The sequence below is a fragment of the Chrysochloris asiatica genome, unplaced genomic scaffold, assembly GCF_000296735.1.
Source record: "Chrysochloris asiatica unplaced genomic scaffold, ChrAsi1.0 scaffold00007, whole genome shotgun sequence".
Classification (NCBI taxonomy): Eukaryota; Metazoa; Chordata; class Mammalia; order Afrosoricida; family Chrysochloridae; genus Chrysochloris; species Chrysochloris asiatica.
This window is the reverse complement of record NW_006408525.1, coordinates 577,639-598,437: the sequence shown is the minus strand read 5'-3', so window position 1 is coordinate 598,437 and position 20,799 is coordinate 577,639. Positions and strand designations below refer to the sequence as shown.

Genomic DNA, 20,799 nt, shown 5'->3' with positions numbered 1-20,799 from the left:
AACTCTGAGTAACGATGTGAAAACCACCAATGGATCCAATTAAAATTAGAAGGAATTTAGGGAGGCTTTCTGACTCCTTTCTGGTTGAGTGGAGTTACATTTCTTGGTGCAGGCATATGGGGCCCTAACAACCAAAGTAAGGGTCTTGAATGACTGTACAGTGGTCAGAGCCACTCAAATATACAAGGCCATCACACCACCCACGATGAGGTCCTGGCACAGAACACACTCCAAAAAGTGCCACCAGATGAATCAATGCCATCACTTCCTCTAACAGCTGAACATTTTTAGAGACTTCTCAGTCAAAGGACTGACCCAATCTGACTTGTTTTAGTTTGTGAGATCTGATGAGATCACAGCACACAGTGGCATGGCTGTGGAAATAGCAGCATCTTAACAATGCCTAGTTCCCAACATGAAGAAAGACAATTAATTAAAAAAACAAAAAACAAAAAACAAATTTTGACAGGCTCAAGACATCGTTTTTTAAAGCTTGATTGAAATGATGAGCATATCACTACCATTAAGGCACTGTCAGCTGTCATACTGGAATTTATCTGTTGTTTTATCAATTGAATCAGACTCTTCAACATACACAAGGCTCCACCCACCAAAAGGAGGAATACAAAGTATGCTTAGCAACAGGGAGATGCTTCATGAGAAGTAATTCGGGATCAACCATATAAACAAGTGTTCATGTATGTACATTTATCATATACACACATACACACACACAAACAAAAATTACAGTAAAATATTTTAAGGCTGCATATATACATATGAACACAGTTGCAGCTATTTACAAGATTAAAATAGCACATTTACATAATAAAAAACACACCATAATATACAGTTAGGCAGCGAGAGTGACCAAGCAGTGCGTTTCTGGATAATTATGTAAACATTAATTATGTTAAGAAAGGAGATTTGGTAATCCTATAAAATGTCAACAAAATCCCACAGAAGCCATAAAGAAAAAGTAACTTACAAAGCAGTTTTTAGAAAGACCCAGATTTTTCTCAAATTCTCTATTCTATCAGTGTTGCCCAAGTCTCGGGAGAGTCTGTCTCTGTAATGATTCTCTCTGCAGATAACATACACGAGAGTTTTAAAGCAACAGTAAAAGCATAAATAAGGTTGTGTTTGTTATATAGTATTAATAGGAATGCCTTGTTTTCCAACTATTATACAACTAGAACTTCAAGGGTTTGCTACATTTAAAAAAAAATATCAGCTAATGGAATAGCGTAAAGTTAACTCTTTGATTTTAAAAAACCTGGAAAATTAATACCTTTCTGGAAAAAACCCTCAGTCTTGGTTTGTAGCAATGTTTGACTATTACTCTATTTATACCGTAATTTTCTTAGGATGCAAAATAATTTAGAGACTAACATAATAATTGAATAAGCTGTAGTCCTGAGAAACGCACTGCCTGAGAAATTATCTTGTTACAAAACAGAATTTACACAACACACGACTTTAAGAGAATGTCATTAAGAACCATGCAGTTTTAAGGTAGTTAGTAAACTACCAAGATGACCACAGTTATGTACTTGTGCATATGCATGTATAGATATATAATAAATGTACATGAAACTTGTGGCTCATAAGACTTAATGTAACACTGGCAAAGTAGAAATCCCAATTATAATCCGTCTTTACGTTATTTTAAAAATATATTCTGAATTCAAATATAAACATAATTTAAACATCAATTCACAAAAGATTTAAGAATCCTTCATCTATCCAAGGTCAATTAATCAATAGAAAACTATATCGATGATTTTTTTGTTCATATGGAAATGCTTTAAAAGCATAAAACAACATGATGCCAACCCCATTTAAGTACAGGAAGACTTTTTGTCCTCTTTGAGGGGCTGGGATAAGGACTTTGTTTTTATTGTAACTAAGCAATAAAAATAATTACAGTCTGCTCAACAATATACAAATATTCTCAGAAGCACTGTTTATATCATTTTATATGACAACCAACACAGATTTACTCAAATTTGTACCTTCTCATCACAAAGTCTCTTTCTGTTGCTGAACAACTTCTATGTGACAAAGATTCCACCCTCATGGCTAAGAATGGCATGCAATGTTATTATGAATCATGCAACATGAAAATGAAGGCATAGCAAGTACTTACGGGTACATGGCCATTGTTGTCAATTTAACAAAGATATCCTTACTGGGTGCATCAGCAGTATTGCAAGTGAAGGCTTGTGGTGGAGGCATTTTGTGTTTCCTGCAGAAATCTGTAGGTGAAATACTATATTCTTGTTTAACTTCATGCAGGTCTGACTTTGCAGCTACAATTAAGCAGGGTATTCTGCTGTCCATAAAGTGCTGCTGCATTAAAAAGAAACAAATAAATAAATAACTATAATAAAAATCTGATGACTATCAAAACTCCTTTCTGGATGGGCAAAGCAACAATAGTTTCAAAGAGAGAAAGTAAACCAAGACACACAAACAAGCAGTGGCCCAGGATGCTCTTCATACAATAACTATGAGCAGCACTGTTTTCCTAATGACAACAGAACAGATCTATATTAACTCTCCAGATTCACTACAATTTGAAAACACATATATTTTTTATTAAAAAGATATAATTTAAAAAACTGTAAAGAAAAGAAATCCACCTAAATTCCTCTATCACAAAGAAGACTGCTTTTTTCTTATTACCTCAAGTCTCTAGTCTTAACACATCATTTATATGTTTTACACAGTTGCAGTCATGCTGAACATAACCATATAAAAATGTACTAGTGTATCTTCCATGTTCTTCATAATTAAAACCTATCATTTGAAATGACTGCTGAATATTCAACTGGATTATTTTAACTTAATGTAGTAAACCATTCTTCTATTGCTAAATAATTTCTAATATTTTGCTATTAAAACATGCTAGAATAAATGTTTATATATATAGCCTTTTATGACTTTTGAATCTTATCAATAATTTCAGAGAGATTGGTTTATCCCCTTGCTCTGGCTGTCATTCTTGGTTTAACTGGCAATATATAACCCTGATCCATTCATAATGGGCAAGAGCGTCTTACCCAGAAATGCACACAGAATCACATGGAGTCTTTTTTTTTTTTAAATAGCTATCTGGAATTCTGGCACTTCAACACCAAATCAGAACCTTTAGGGTAGGGTACAGACATACGTAATTTTTTAAAACTCTAAAATGACTCTGTTGCCTTTCCCTGGTGAGAACACATCACCTTATAATGCCACTAAACTCTATGGAGTCCTGGTGTGGCCTGTAGGGTCAGCACTGGACTGTGAACCACAAGGTCAGCAGTTCAAACCTATCAGCTGCTCCTCGGAAACCCTATACAGGGTCACTATGAGTCAGAACCAATTTGACAACACTTAGCACTAGTCACCACAAGGTTGCCGGTTCAAATCCACCAGCCACTCGTCACTAGGAGTCGGAATCAGCTCAATGGCACTTAACAACAACAAACTCCATATAAAATTAAATTTAATCCAAGACCATAAAGAGAAACAAACCTTAAAAATCCTGGCACAGTATTCAAAGGATTTGGGATTACTGATGTCATAAACCAGGCACACAACATCACAAACGATCTCGGCCTCAGTCAGAAATTCCGATTCTGAGATATCATGCAACTTGCAAAACAAACAAAACAAAACAGATAATGAGAATCAACAGTATCACAGCAGTGATGTGTAAAGTCATGATGTTTTACCACTTGTTTAACCTGACCTCCTGATAAAAGGACAGCAGTTAAATATACTTTTGCAGACATTTTTATTATTATTATTAAAGTAGTAAGTATACATAAACAAGTAGCTTCTTATTTTATGGTTCAAAATTAGTGCTTTAGGGTCTAAAGAAGCTAACATTTAGTGAGTGACCCAGGTGTGTTAGGCAGGTGCTACATATGCATTATGCATAATCGTCAGGAAAGGAAAAAGACTCAGTGAGACTATGCCAACCGCCACAGATAACACATCTGACAATTCACTGGACCAAACTTGAACTCAGATATGATTCACAAGTTTATTTCCTTTCTTCTGTATCATCTTTTCTCCCACAAATAAAATACACAAAACAAATGGCTCTTGACACTGAAGGTCATTTTATTCTACTTCTCTACCTCTTCTTTTCAATGTTTATTACAGAACCACTTTAAGATACACTCCATCTATTAGACTTTGGCTATCAAAACTGGGGGGCTATAAAGGCACAAAGTGTCTGGCTTACAAGCTTTCATGAGGGTGCTTAGTGTCAGAGCACGGTGAGTAAGATAGAATCCCTACTGAATAGTTTTCCTCTTGTCCAGATGGGTCTGGTGATGATGAGGATAGTATTTTATGATTCAATTGTGAGTAACTGTTTTCAGGACTAATAACAACTGTAAATATAGAAGAGGTGTAACTAAAGGGAGGAGTAATTAATCTGTTATTTCAGGAACAGAGAACCCTCAAAAGAGAAGAGCATGAGAGGAGCAAGGGATCCTGATCAGAAAAGAGGTGACAACAGATGGTGGCAGAGACAATGGTACAGAGAGATAGAGCAGCAGAGGATTACAGGCCCATGGACTGAGGGAGGCAGTGGCCTGTGGACAGGAGGCTGAATTGCAAAATGTGCTCTTTGGACATTTAAACAAATATATATTTCCAATGTGGTATGGGTACATAAAAAAAATAGGTTAACAGGTAAATACTGCTGGCTATGGTGCATGGAGGTGATTGTAATTATTGCAATGATTTGTTGAATGTAAAACTGATAATCTACCCTGTAAACCACTCAATTCACAATTTTAAAAAAAGATATACTCTATCTATAATATAATGATCCAACAAGAGTAAAATTCAGTACTGAATTGTCTAAGATAGTACATCTTTCATGAGAAGAATAAAGGGAAAAATGTAGGGTGAGAGATGACTCAATGTATCCTATTACAGCATATATATTCAGAGATAAGAAAGATAACAGTTTGGAAGGAATAGGCTGAAAATAAGAAAGCAGAAAAAATATGTAAGGAGCCATGGTAGCACAGTGGGTTAAGTACTCAGTTGCTAGCCTCAAGGTTGGTAGTTCAGAGCCACCAATCGCTCCTCAGCAGAAACATGAGGTTGTCTGCTCCTGTAAAGATTTCTAGTCTCCAAAAAGCTTGGGAGCAGTTCTACTCTATCCTACAGGGTCACTGCTTGTCAGAATTGATCCGGTGGCAGTGGGAGACAAACAAGGTTTAATAGGAAACTAACAAGGAACATTCATTATAAAGAATGAAACTCAATGTGATCATAATTTACAGATTAAATCAATTAAAGATTTAGTCTTTTTCTAAAAGATATGGAAAAAGAATGGACTTTTTTTTAGTACCTATTATTTACTAGAAGTTTCTCATATTAGTTGACTTATATGTAGAGCAAAGCACTTGTCCGAGGTTATATAGCTATTCAATGGAGGAGAAGAGTTCAAATCCAAATCTGGTTTGAATTTATACCTTTTCAGCCATACCTGTCTTTCAGGCAATCACATGAGCTACCTATATATCCCACCTATCCCCTGTCAAACAGATAAAACTCTATTCAGATTACAGATAAATTACTAAGCACTTGCACTAAGCCTTTCATATTAATATCTAGTCAGTAGTAAAAGAAATGTATTTTTTAAATAGAGATGAAGGAAACAATAAAGAGGAAGTTTTTGGAGTTTTTACTTTCTTACTGAGCTATAACTTATATATAGTTAAGTGCACAAACTGCCTACTTTTACTAATATAGCTGAGCAATGGAATTTTTTTTAAATGATGGAATTTTTTCATGATCTCTTCGAAGCACTCACATATAAAGTCATATAATCTGGTATAGTGCTGTAGGTAGGATAAGAACTGGACCACAAGATTAGTTTGAACTGCAAGGTTGGCAGTTCGAACTCACCAGTCACTCCTCGGAAACCTTATACAGGGTCGCTAAGAGTTGGAACCTACTTGACACTTAACAACAACAATCACCACCTAAATGAATGGTATTAGAATTCTAATAAATAAACCATGTGAGAAATTACACAAAAATTCTACATGTAGTCATAAAGCTCAACCCAATAATGGTTCCAATCATTTAAAAATGTTCCTAACAATTAGCCATCTTTGTATGTCAGAAATCTCTTACCAACAAGTATTTCTCTTGACCATACACATAGACAGTATTAATTGCATAATACGATTTATGATCATCTCGAATTTTCTTCTGCCTCTGAAAATAGAATAGAAAATCTCAATATTTACAGTAAGAAATTTAGTGACAAGTTTTCATTAACACACATACCTTGTGTGTGTATGTTATAAATTAAAGGGGCATTTTCTCCTACACAATGTACTATTTGCCAATATTGAATTTATATTTCTTAATTCTCAGGGCATTAAGACATAAAATGAATTTGTTCTGCCTAAAATGAAAGCAAAAGCTGAAAAGAAAAAAAACCAAAAAACATTACTGAAAGTGTAATCCAGTCAGCTGCTGACAGTTCTTCATAATATTCTAATTTGTCTGCTAGGAGTCTCATGGGGAAATCAGAGGAGGAGCCAGAACTAGGTATCGGTATTCAGCTCACAGTATTTACTACGCATTTACTTCCTGTCAAGCACTGTGTTAGGAGTCTTTACAAGTGTATTTGTTTAATCCTTATCTAAAAAGTGGTTAAGAAAAAAACGACTAATGATAGCTAACACCAATGAAACAAAAGAAACAAAAATATAGTTATGTAAGTCACTGATTCTAATAATCATCTAAAAAGGTTAATAGCAAAGAAAAAAATTACAAAAGCACAAAATTATAAAAATGTATTGTTATCTGAGACCTCTTACCATTAAGTTTCTTCCAAGAAGAGCCTGAAGAACTCCACTTTTACCACAGCTTTTCATCCCAATTACATTACATCGGAATACATTTCTTTGAGTCTGTTTTTTCTGAAGGTCTATCTTTTTATCTCTTGTTACTAAAAAGGGGGGGGGGGGGGGAAACCTGCTAAGTATGTTCCAGTTAAATGCACTCATTTTACTTTCTGCAAAAGAGTATTGTTATTTATCACTTCTATGAAGCATGTAATCTATGAGCATATTGTACAATAGTCAAGTTGTATATAAAATAAAGTTCTTAATATAATACAGAAGGGCTTCACTTAGTGAAAAAGATACATTTCTGAAAGTGGGCTGGAAAGTGAACTTCTAGCAACCAAATGATATTTACTTCATTACAAAATAAGTCTTACATTTTCATAAGGAAAATGATAGCCTAACAATGAATGAAAATGACAATGAATACGGCCAACATTTTATCCCATCTATTTTTCCTATGACAAACATCATAAAAATTGCATACTAAAAAAAATGCTGTATACAATTTGCACTCACTTGGAGCTGGATCTATAAATGGGAAAGGGATGTGCATTCTAGAGGTAACTGGTCTTTTGAATGTAAATCTGTCAATGAGTGGGTCCGAAGAAAACAATGGTGTCTCATCAGGACAATGGAGAGTCTCTCTCTACCTGAAGTAAATAGACCTCCTTTAAGCTGGACCCAAAGATTTAACTACAACAAAGCTCACCAGAGGCACTATGTAATGAGACAAAAAACTGAAAATGATAAAAATATACAATAATTGTGGAAACACTGATTAAAGTATAGAACATGATGATACATTATTAAAAAGTAAAAAAGTATACTTATTGATACAGAAAGATGTCTTCTATATGTTGCTGATTAAAAGAACATCAGGGCTGGGTAGCAATTAGCTTTTTACTCTTAGGTGTTGAATTAAACACTATCTAGTTTAATTGGTTAAGTATTTTAAAGGGTACTGTCAGTTTAAGAAAGACTATCTCCTTTTTGTTTGGTATCTTGTAAGATATGGCAGCTTTCCCACCAAATGGAATATATGAAACTCTTGAAATGACCAGTCCCCTACTTTGCTACTTCCATACCTAGGGGTTTTATTTAAGCGAAGTGCACTGTTGTAGCAAGAATGCCTAAGTTTGCATTATAAAATCTATGAAATTTTATTAATTGCAAATAGTTATAGAGCTGAGAGACTGCCAATTGCTGTAAGACAGGATCATTTGTTAACATGAATTTTTTATTTATGGTAAATACACATACATTTGTTAATTCAACATATTTTAGGTTTATCATTCAGTGACACTGATTGCATTAATCATGCCATGCAACTATCACCATACCAAAATTTCTATCACCATTAATAAACACTCAATGCTCCAAAGCAATGCTTCCCTCTTGTCCCTTCCTTCCTACTTCTGGTAACCACTAATACATTTTAGTCTCCACATACCTGCCTATTCTAGCTATTTCATATAAGTCAAATCCTATAGTATTTGTCCTTTAGTGCCTTACTTCACTTAGTTGAGTATCTTCAATGTTCATTCATGTTGTAGTAGCTCTCAGGACTTTCACGTCTCTTTCTGGCTGAATAATATTCCATTGCATGGACACACCACATTTTTGTTTATCTATTCAACATGAATTGTTTTAATGTTTAAAGAAAAGTAAAATGTCAGATGGACTCATAAATACTTCTAATGTCCAAAATGCTCTTTCATCTTCATTACTAGAGCACTCCAGGGAGTAGACAGAAGCAAAGCCTCTACTCTCTCTTTTTTGATAAATAAAACCAAGTATCTCAACTCAAAAGAAATGACCAAATCAAGAGGAAAACAGAAGGTAGACATGGAAGACTAACGAAGATGAGTTTATTTTCATTCTTTGAATCTATAATCTTAAAAAAGATTTCTAATCAGAAACTGAAGAGTACTCTAATACTTACCAGTAATGGCCGAAGCTTGAGACTCTTGCTCAGTCAATATTGAATAGCCTAGATAGCCCAAATACTCTAGGCACCGCTGTACATCTAAAAAGGTTGTGAGTCTAGGAAAAAGAGATTTTAAAATGTGAACGTTCCAAAATGAACAGGGAAAAAAATTTCAACAGCACAAATGATTTTCCATTAGACAGTTATTGTCGGACTGCTTTGATTTTCCATGTGTCTCCAGCCATGGCTTTTCCTGAACTGCCACCATTCTTAAGCCAGATAAGATTGAGAAGAGAATGCAAAATGGAGAAGGGGACTTCTATATCTTCTCTACCTACCCCAAAGGAGCAAGGTCACCTAGACGAGTGTTTGGTATACTTTTGCAAAATTTAGAGAAAGGATATTTTATATTATCTACTTCCCAAGTGATGAACAGTGTCTTGCAAATACTGGCTAGTTGAAGACTTAATGATTAATTCAAGAATCTAAAAAAAGTTTGCTAAAGGTAACAAATAACAAAAGGTATAAGATTAGTAAGCCTATCTAATGTATTTGGGCAGGGGGGGAGGGGAGATTTTAGTGTTAAAAAATTAGTCTTACCAAGGTTAAAGTAATAATGCTATGATGCAAGATCTTTAGCATCCTAGGGCACAGTACCAACTAAGCTATAAGTATAGACTGCAAACAAATCCTATGTCTTACTGAGAGTAAAACAAACTAAACCTTTAAGGCAACTCTTCAGGGTAAAGTAAAATATGCTTCTCTCCCTATTTTGAAAGTCTAACAACTGTGCAATAGCAGTGACATTTCCTATTCCTTAAACAAACACAAAAGTACTAAAGTCTACTTTGGTTTCTATGTAAGATTTATCACTGTTTCATGTACACCATCCAAAATCAAACATCCATTCCTGATTATATCTGCAGTTAATCTTAGAGGTATTAGCAGCACTACAAGTCCTGCACACAGGCAGTTAGGACTGAAGCATTTCGTAAAATATGATAAGCTCGCAATTATGAATGTAAAGCATTGCAATTTTCAACTGACTGTAACTCTAAGGGAAAGAGGTGGTCTCTCTACTCACGTCCACTGAGAAAGGAATCCCTGGTAGGTAATCCAGCCTCTTTCATTCGTACAAACTGTGTTATTCACATCTGGCCCCCAAGGTATGTAAGGGAAAACTTTAAATAAATCTTTAAGCTCATCAGGTGACAAAGCACAGTCTCTATCCTGAAGATACACAAGAAGTATACATAATGTTAAAATATCCTCTAGTAAAGCTATGCTTCTAGAAACAAATTAGTAAATGAAAACACATTTTACATTTTAACAAGAAAATATGTGCAAAACCTATCAAAGAGTCTTATTAGAGATAAGGCTTTTACATCTTGAGAAAAGAAACCAGAAACAAATAGCAGAAAATAATTTTGCAATTTAACTTAAAAGTGAGCAATTTTTCGGTGATGTAACATGAGCATCCCATAGCTAAGGAAACCGAGTTACATCACTCACAAAAATGTTTTGCCAGTCAGAATGGAAAATGGCAGCTCAAACTTACCAAGTCATGCTTGTCAAAGGTGCTCTGGAGAAACAAATACGCATGATGATTTAATTCAGTAGTGCAATCAGGAGGTATTTTTAGCCTGTTGATGAAAGAATTTAAGAATAAAATAATCAAATACTAAAATTTAATTTAAGAAATGAATGTTAACACTGCAAGAAATCTTTTTGCAGGGTGACAACATGCTACAAAAATATCTTCACCAGAGCCATCTAAACACCCAGGGAAAGTCTCTGGCATGGTTATGGCAGTCCTCATTAGGTCATTATGATGGTCATTGCCAATGCATGAGGTGACACACAAAGTTGTCTTAAATATCAGGAGGGCATGTTGAAATAAATACTCATCTCAAATAATGCTGATTAAACCGCAATGTATTTATTTTTCCCTTACACAAGTTCTAAGTCATAATTATGGCTTTTATAAGGAGCTCTGGTAGTGTAGTCGTTACGAATCGGGCTGCTAACCTTAAGGTCGGCAGTTCAAAACTACCAGCTGTTCCGCAGGAGAAAGATGAGGTGTTCTGCTCTTGTAAAGATTTACAGCCTCGGGAACCCTGTGCAGGGTCACTATGAGTCAGAACCGACTCTACAGTACTTAACAACAACAACATATTAGTGCCAGCACTGGTGATGAATTGAAAATTATGTGAAGACATGTTACTTCTGTCTAATTTGACCTTCCTGACCCACCCTAAATTCAGTTCATACATTTATCAAACGCATTGAGTTAGGTACTAAGGACACAAAACCAAAACAGAAACCACACAACTGACCATAAACAGAACGATGCAACTGTTAGGTCTGAGTAAAGATACTAAGAGAGCCCATGTGAAAGAGACATTTTTGGCTTGGGGATGGTAAGGTGCTAACATCTCTGATAGACACTGACACATGAATTGAGGGAGGAGAGGCAGTAACTAGGTTGGGAAAGGAGGAGGGAAAGGACGAAAGCAGCATGGACAAAAGCTTCTAGTAGGAAACAACATATGTTTGGTGACTTTAAATAATTTGGCATTTACTTCTAGAATGGAGAGCTTAACCAACTTATTTCTGATCACCTGACATCAAAACAAGTTTGTCTAGCATTTCTTTTTTTTTGGTCCTTCCTCAGTAAAATAAAATTTAAGCTGCTCCTTGGAAACCCTATACAGGGTCACTATGGGTCAGAATTGACTTGACGGCACTTAACAACAACAACCCTTTGGGAGAAGAGTCATATTAGAAACCATGGCTTTGAATCAACTCAAAGGCAACTGGTTTTTTCAATAAATCAGTGGCTCGTAACCAGGGATGATTTTGCCCAAAGGGTCATTTGACAATTTGTGGAGACATTTTTGGTTATGAAACCTGGGAAGGAGGTGCTACTTGCATCTTGGGATGCACTTATCATCCTGCACTGCTCAGGGCAGCCTCCACAACAAAGAAGTAGTCAATCCAAAATGTGAATAATCCCAAGGTGGAGAAGCCCAGCTAGTAATCTAAAATGTTTCTGAGTAGCTTGAAGCCTACCTACTCAAGTGCTAAATCAAACTTTAAAAAAACATATAGCAAATGAAATCAATCAGAAAATCAAAGGTACATACATGGGGAATAAATATTCAGGTGTCAAATCCAGGTCATCATCATAACCAAATCGTCGAAGCACAGTCCAAGTAGTTTCATGTCTCCCTCTCTGAATAAAAAGTGTGTGTAAAAAAAGAAAACCTGAAATACAGTAAATTAGTAAATACAGTTGATGTGAAGAAAAGCACAGAGTCACCTGGGAGAAAAGTATGCAACCCATATCAGCAAGAGCTACTTTGGTAAATACCATCGATGTATACTAGTGTTGCATACCGACAATCGAGACAAAACAAAGTTTCCACAAGAGTCTTGTTGAAACAGAGTTGATTTCAGAAGCACTGTTTCACATATATAATCAGTTTAGCAAAAGGCCAAAAATACATCCCAAGGAATACAAGGGTAACACAAAAAGTATTGCTATAAAAACACAGAAACCTTTGTTAAATAAAAAATCAAAATGTGGAAGCTATTGGTACTCAACATTTCCTTCTACTAAGTCTATACACTTCTGAAGGTGGTGTTTCCATCTCTCTAACCCTTCTCTGAAGGATTTTGTGTTCTTCAATCTACAGCACGTCAAAATGGCAGTTTGGGCATCTTCAAGGGAGTGAAATCGTACTGTACCTTTAACTTGTTCTTTGAGTTTGGGAATAAAAAGAAGTCTTTCTGGGTAAGACTAGAGCTGCAGGGTGAATAGGGTAAGGTTTCCCAATGGAATTCTCATAGGACAGTCTTTGTTATCCTTGTAGAATAAGCAGGAAGAAAATGCTTCGTTGCAATTTTTCTGGCTTTTTTCTTACCAATGCAGTTTTCAATTTTCTTAAAATGTCTTCAAAATAAGCCCACATGCCAGTCCTGTGTTCTCTGAGAAAATCTATCAAGATCAGACCTTTGGAATTCTAAACATCAGTTGCCATAACCTTCTGAGCTGACCTCTTTGCTCTGAATTTAACTGGTTCAACAGATCCCCTTGGAAGTCATAGTTTTGCTTGGACTTGTTTTTCAAAAGCACTCTAACAAGACTAAGCCCTGGTAGCATAGTGGATTACGAGCTGGGCTGCTAATCACAAAGTCAGCAGTTCGAATCTACCAGATGAGGCTTTCTACTCTTACAAAAATTTATATCCTTGGAAGCCCCTATACAGGGCCACTATGAGTTGGAACCAACTCCAGGGCACACACCCACCACCCACCACCACTACGACTAAGACAAGTGTATTACTGAGAGAACTTGCCTGCAGCCATCCACAGATCACAAAGACATGTTTAAACACATTTTGAGGGGAGTGAACCTGTGTATGCATGAACTGGAACCCCTATAGCAATACTTTTTAACTTACCCTTGTACACTGAAATTCATAAAATTATGATAGAAAAAATAAATGGCTCTGTAGATCTTTATTCTAATTTCCATAATAGAAAATTTTAGTTTTCAATTTCATTTTTTATTTCACTGTGGCTCTACAATATATTCTAGAGAACATTTTGTACTTGGTATATTTGACACAATGTTTTTCCTAAAAATAAGTTCTTAAAGGTTACTTCTGAGTATGAGGAATTTGAATACAAATCTGTTCCAGGTGTATCCTTCCCTCAAATGGATCTCTACATGCCTGAGATTCAGCCAACTTCCCTGTGTCCAATTTATACTGACTGGAATCCTGGTGTGGTGCTGATGGATAATGGACTGCAGTCGTTTGAATCACAAGGTCTGGGGTTCAAACTCAACAGCGCCTTCTCAGAAACCTTACACAGGGTCGCTATGAGTCGAAACCAACTTGACAACACTTAACAATAACAACAATTTACACTGAAGGAAATGCAGTGATTCTGTAGGATAAGCACTGGACTGCAAACCGCAAGATTGACAGTTCAAGCACATCAGAAGCTCTGTGGGAGGAAGATAAAGCTTTCTGCTCCTACAAAGATTTACAGCCTTAGAAACTCTATACAGGGTTCACTATGAGCCGGAAACCCTATACAGGGACAGCAGTGGACTGCTAATTGCAAGGTTAGTAGTTCAAACCCACCAGTCACTCCTCAGGAGCCTTATGCAGGGTTACCATGAGTTGGAACTGACTCAATGGCATTTAACAACAACAATTTATATTGACAGTAAGGACAATTATCCCACCAATGACCTTGTCTTATAAAACTCCAAGACAGATTCTAGGCATATTAGCAAATACATTTCCTTCTAGTAGAAGTCATGCTACAGGACCTTCATCTCCCAATCTGTACCCACCTTTCAGTGTCAGTCCACTGTCAGCCACACCATCACTTATATGCTTTCTGACTACATTCTTGACATCTTCCAGAGCTTGAGGCGCTAATGGAGTGTTAAAACAAATTCTCTAGCAAAAACATAAAAAATTAATTAAAAAATAATCAGCATTAAAACCACAAAATAATATGAAGCACAAATCTTCAAAACAACCATTAAATCAAAGAGATGCAACCAAAAGATGTAACCAATTGAGATAATCTCCACTGGATATGATTTAAGTAAAACATGCCATTAGAAGGAAAAGAAACTTTTTCTACTCCCCCATCCCCACCCCAGTCCCAGGACTCTTTGTGTAGTTATGCTATAGGAAAACTGAGAAACCAAAATAATTCAGAGTTCAGACTTGAAGTCATCCTTAATGCACCCATTGTATACCCTGAAATGAGACTTATCAAAGAGCCACCTCAATTCCTAGGCATAAGAGAGTCCTACACCATGGGCAATGGCTTCAATAGCCTGATGTAAAAGAAAGTTTTATATATTACTGTCTCAATGGGTATATTTTTTATAGCTTATGCCACAAAGAAACGCTGACAGACGAATGATTGAAACAAAAGACAGCTACCTGAAAGAAGTTGAGCTCAGCATCATTGAGAGCCCCATCATTATCTTGATCCGATATTTTAAATATACGCGTAAGGGCTTTTATACAGGCTGGTTTCATCTAAAAACCATTGAGAAAAGAAATGTTTTAATAGTTGGGACTTTCCAGGATTTCTGTAAGTAATACTGGGAATCATTTCTGATGGTTTTCACTGCCAAATACATGGCATCATATACAACCAATATGAAAATGTCTTTTTAAGTAAACATGGCAATAGTTACTTGCAAGCATATTCAGAATGGTCAAGCTCTTCCTTCGTGACTCCATCAACGCCCCCACCCAGGATGGGATACAAGGAAATTCATGTGTAGGGAGACTGAAATCATGTTAAGAAGTGGCACTCATTTGTGTATGCCGTCCCCGTAATACAGAGAGAATCTGATCTGGCTCCAAAGACTACTTTCTTCTTAAGTTCTGATTTCTGACCATCAACCTCAGTAGCAGGATGGAACTATGTATGTTTCCTGTTCCTTGTATACATATGTCAAAGTATGACGACACGACACAATATGCTTAATTCAGAAACAAGTGAAAATAACACTAGTTAAGAAGTGTGAAAGCCTTTTCCTGTTAGATTGCTTACCTTAAAAATAAATACGTAAAAAAATAAGTAAGTAAATAACTTGCCTTTTGTGATTCTGTAAAACTTTTCTAAGTTATGCTGCTGAAAATATATTTTGACAGCCTTCTCAATTTTTGTTTTAGAATTCATAATGGATAGAATATATTTTGGCTATCTCCAAACAAGGCTCACATTCCTCTACTTTATATAACTGATCTAAAATCATCGCTGTCAACATTTGAGAGTAAAATAAAACTTTCAGGAAGATCGCTGAACTTTGTGTGAACTCAGAGGACAAGATATAATGAAGCCATCTACACCAGAGACACAGGAAATGTGTCCTATGAGCTATGCTAGACACCACTACTGAGAGCAAAATCACACTGACTAGAGTTTCCATCATGCCAGCAAACTCAGAAAGAAAAAGTACTAAAGAATAGGAGAGAAACTACTGTTTTCCAAACATATACAGGCAATCCCCTTTTTTATACTAAGTAGGGTCTCTAGGGCAGCGATTTGATATAGAAAGAAAAAGATAAAATTAAGATAGAAAAGGATTATGAATAAATAAGAAAAAAAGCCAAAATGAAACATTTAGAGTGCAATGAACAAAGTTCACTTCATGAAAGAGTACTAAATGGAATAAAACCTAAAATTTAAATAATCAAGGTGGTTTACTTTTAAAAAAGTAAAGAATGTTAAGCTATTGCTTCTAAAAATGTTATACTAATATTAGACATTCAACATTAATAAAAATTACATTGCTATATTTTATGTACTCTCCTTTAAAAAACATGATGTTGTTAAGTGCTATCAAGTTGGTTCTGACTCACAGTAACACTTGCATAGGGTTCCTGAGGAGTGGTTGATGGGTTTAAACCACCAGCCTTGTGGTTAGCAGTCCAATGCTTATCCTACAACACCACACCAATAAACTAAGTGTTTCAAAAAATTGGCAATACTTATAATGATGTACAAGGAGCTCTGGTAGCGAAGTGGTTACAAGTAGGGCTGCCAACCTCAAGGTCAGCAGTTTGAAACTATCAGCAGTTCCTTGGGAGAAAGCTGAGGTGTTCTGCTCCCGTAAAGATTTACAGCCTTGGAAACCCTGTGCAGGGTCACTATGAGTTGAAACCGACTCCACGGTACTTAACAACAACAACAACAACAACATAATGATGCATAAAACAGAATATAAAAATAACTTTGTACATTTCACTGTGCAAGTGGCTTTTCCTCACATCATACAAAACTACATTAAAAATTTTTTTTGGAAAAAAATAACAAAGATGCGTTTTTCATTAAAGGCTGAAATGCATTCAGAAGCTATGGTATTTCAAGGGCTAGCTCGATGAGTTATTTAAGTACTCATCACCATAAAATATAACATAAAAAAATGACTACTTTTAAAAGTATCAAACTTATACCAAACACAATTTACATATGAGTAATCTGTGGCACTGTAGGATAAGCACTCAACATCTAAGTCAGTTTGAACTGCAAGGTCAGCAGAAACCCTACACAGGGTCACTATGGGCACTTTTAAGTTTTTAAACAACAACAAACCCTCACACAGTAACATTATTACACAAAAACCATAGACTTTTCATTATTTAGCAGAAAACTCCAGTAGTTTGTAATGAGACCTACAAATTAGCAGCACCTACAGCTCAGCTTTAATTCTGAATTTGATGGTTTTGATGATTCTGCCCTGGTATATCACTGGGGGTTAATGCACTGGACTGCAAAGTCAGTTTGAACTACAAGGTCAGCAGTTCAAGCTCACCAGTCACTCCGTGGAAGCCCTATACAGGGTCGCTATGGGTTGGAACTGACTCAACGGCTCTTTAACAACAACAACAACCTTAAATCTGTACCAAAAGCTTATTACTGCTGTGTAAGGAAAAAATTCTGATAACAAACTTAGACATAAAGCTTGCATTTGTGTAGAACAAGGTAGTCTGTAAAAGTTGCAGATTTTACCTATGAAGATCCACTTAAGAAATAAATAACAGATGGCAGTAGACATTCTACTCTTGCGAGACTGGGGGTCAGGAGGAGAGATTAGTAAAAGAAATAAGAGGTGTGAGAAAAAGAGTAGTAACGCAAGAATTGAGAGCAAACTAATAAAGGAGATTTAATATACAGCTGGGCTAAGTCTAAAAGGTAAATACAACTAGTATGAGATAAAGACTGTTTCTCCATTTTCCTATGTCATAAAATACAGCACTTGGCTGAATTGGAACCCAAACCTACTGACACCAAGTTGATTCCAACTTAAAGAAATCTTAAAGCACAAAGTAGAACTGCTCATTAAGGTTTCCATGACTATATATCTTTACAGTAGCAGAGTTTCGTCTTTGTCCCAAAGAGCAGCTGGTGAGTTTGAACCACCAACCTTGTGGTTAGCAGTTCAGTGATTATCCTAGAGCATCACACCAGGACTTCTATGTGTTTTTAAGTCTGTGGATTTTACAGCATCAAAGCAAGTAGACCAGCAACAAATTTACTTCTTTTGTTGTTATTCTTGAAAATTTTCTTTTTTTAATGGTATCTACTGATAGCATTTGGTGGAATACTATTCTGATGAGCACTTTTATCACCATGTCTTTGCAGAAAAGAATCTTTAAATGTAACAATATAAAAATCACGTAAGTTTCAGCAATCCCATTTTCACAAATACAATGAAGAGTTACTAAAAATCACAACCATACTAAGAGTTCTACCTACACATTCCAGTCCCTACAAACACAGCTTGGGGGTTACCTCCTTCTCCTCTGGGCAGTATAAGGGCCCTGTAGGATGAAGAACAGCTTTCTGTGCATAATAAAAGAGCTCTGATATGTTCTTCAAGTTTTTTGCTGAACACTGAAAAAAAAAGTTTACATTTTTACAATGAGCAACCAACTAAAAAAGTGAAAAACAATTTTAAAGCCATCAGTACATAAGGTAGCACTAATATTCAGTGAAGACACTGAAACACGCATTATTTTTCTTTGTGGTTGTCATAATATGGACGCCTACAAAGAGCTCAAAGGTTTACTTCAGATTCTGTATTTTACTTGGTTTATATGACTTCACAAGAAAATAAAAAATATACTCTATCCCACACCTTCCCATCCCAAACCTCAACTAAGTGAGATTGCACCAATAGTGAATTTCCAAATCAAGTACTGAGACATACCTCCACACAAGTTTCTATTTCTGTGTACTGGTTCATAATAGGAAGAATGGTCTCCATACTACTATATTCCACCAGATCAGATTTGTTTCCAACCAGTATCAAAGGTAGCCTGAAACAAATGGGCACAGTGTATGTAATAAGGAAGATAAAATAGCTTAGATTTACATTTTAGTTTACATCACAACCCATTCTAATTTTAAAAGCTCTTATACAATCTCCCCAAAATGAACCCTCCACGAACAAGACAAATCCCCTAAACGGCATATTTACTGAGTACCTATTATATGCCATGTACTGTTCTAAGTGTTCAGTACCCAAGACAGATGAGGTCCCTGCCTGTTCTAATCAAGAAAACCTGAAAATGAACAATAAATGATTAAGACAATCTTAAATTCCATAAGTGCTATGAAGGAAATAAATAGGGGGCTATGAGCTAGCGTAACAGGAGGGACTAATTTAGATATGACAATCAGGGGGAAACCTAAGAGGTGGCATTTGAGCAAAGAAGTGAAGGCTGAGATGGAATCTTTGTCATGTGAAGAGCCAGGGAAGCACTTGCTGGACAGGAAAGGACAAGCTGCAAAAAGGCCCCAAGATGAAAAATTCCTGGTAAGTTCAAAAAACAGGAAAATGCCAGAGTAACTGGAGAGAACCGAGCAAAGGAGAAACAAAAAACTCCAGACCCATTGCTGTGGAGTGGATTCTGACTCCCTACAGGACAGAACAGAACTCCCCCCAAGGGTTTCCAAAGCTGTCATCTTTATAGACGCAGACTGCCACATCTTTCTTCCATGTAGTGGCTGGTGGGTGCAAATCGCTGACCTATCATTTAGAAGCTTAGCATTTAACCACTGTATTACCAGAGCTTCTTGAGCTGAGATGATGTACAGAATGGTGTTAATGAGAGGCTTTATGGGTCATGGTGCAGAGTACGGGTTCTATTTCAAGTGCAAACAGGAAAAAATAGAACAGTTACAAGAAAGAAAGTGGTATGATCTGCTTGTCATTTAAAAACGAAGCAATCTGCTATCTTTAAGATACATACTTAAGTACTTATACATCCTGATATATCTCACTTTGCATCAAAATGATTCCAATGAGAGGGGTAGTAAATAAGACTGACTATGACTTGATTGTTTGAGGGGGCGTCTAAAAGTTCAAGGCAAAAAGGAATGGAAACCTATGCCTATGGAGCAGCGACTCAAAAGAGGGCACAAAACCTCATAGCAAGAAACAGTCACACACCCCCACATACACAGAGTGGATGGAGAAGGGCAGCTTGGACATTGGATACTCAAATGGGGAGGGGGGGTGGGACTAGAAAGGCAAGAAGTGACTGGCTTACAAGCTTTCAAGAGGGAACCTGGTGCTAGGGAGCATGGCGGAAGGCAGACTCTCCAGTAGGTACTATTCAATCTGTCTGGGCAGAGCTGATGAAAGGAGATACAGATGGGTAACTCGTGATACTGTAGTGAATAATGCTTATCAGGACGGATATGAGGGTTGGAAATGCAAAGGTGGAAGTTTTGTAACAAGGAAGGGAGTGATTAATTCTCCAGGATAGGAGTGGAGGTCTCTGGGACCATCAACGGAGAAGAGCCGAGAGCGGGACCCTACCCAGAGAAACAGAGATGCCTGAGATAGAGACAGAGACAATGACGTGGAGTAATGAAGTGGCTGGGGACTTTGGATCCAGAGAGGGAAAGGGACTGTGGGCCGAAAACTGGGGGGAGGAGGGGGAAGTGTAGGGGGCGGGTTTCTGGGATATACCCTTTGGGTGGTTGATGATGCATGGAGGGGATTGGAACCATGGCAATGAGATGATATAGGATGGAATGAATGTAAAACTAAAGTTCTCCCATGTAAACTATCATAGAATTCATAATAAGACATTAAAAAAAAAAAGGAATGGAAAGATACTGGGATTTTTCCACGAACTTTTTGAAGTTGCCTCATGGTTAAAGCTACATGACAGAATCACAGGAACTTATCACATTATTCTCTCTAATTCTGTGTATGTTTGCTTTTTTCCCCAATAACACACAGTTTTGTAAATGTAGTAGCTTTGGCCAGGGAACTGGCAGAAAAGATGGAGAGGAGGTATTCAGAAGTGAGATCAATTTTACAAGTAGAACTCACAGAACCTGCTGACAGATTAGACATGAAGAGCAAGAAAAAGGCAGAAATCAAGAACAATACATAGGCTTTTGGCTAGAGAAAATGGA

General features: G+C 36.5%; 1 protein-coding gene across 4 annotated transcripts in view; it reads right to left on the bottom strand.

Moving 5' to 3' along the window:
- The window catches only part of RHOT1 (ras homolog family member T1), a 69,759-nt gene that overhangs the window by 13,413 nt on the left and 35,547 nt on the right, over positions 1-20,799 (bottom strand). For 2 of the 4 annotated variants that reach the window (XM_006832299.1, XM_006832301.1), the window contains exons 7-19: positions 18,575-18,683; positions 18,157-18,258; positions 14,790-14,888; positions 14,183-14,291; positions 11,958-12,078; positions 10,370-10,454; positions 9,896-10,041; positions 8,827-8,927; positions 6,855-6,985; positions 6,160-6,243; positions 3,526-3,645; positions 2,150-2,352; positions 989-1,084 (exon numbers count right to left, since the gene is read on the bottom strand). In XM_006832299.1, the coding sequence (XP_006832362.1) occupies positions 989-1,084; positions 2,150-2,352; positions 3,526-3,645; positions 6,160-6,243; positions 6,855-6,985; positions 8,827-8,927; positions 9,896-10,041; positions 10,370-10,454; positions 11,958-12,078; positions 14,183-14,291; positions 14,790-14,888; positions 18,157-18,258; positions 18,575-18,683 (1,506 nt within the window). The remainder of the gene's footprint in view (positions 1-988; positions 1,085-2,149; positions 2,353-3,525; positions 3,646-6,159; positions 6,244-6,854; positions 6,986-8,826; positions 8,928-9,895; positions 10,042-10,369; positions 10,455-11,957; positions 12,079-14,182; positions 14,292-14,789; positions 14,889-18,156; positions 18,259-18,574; positions 18,684-20,799) is intronic. The other 2 variants (XM_006832302.1, XM_006832300.1) reach the window with 1 other exon arrangement.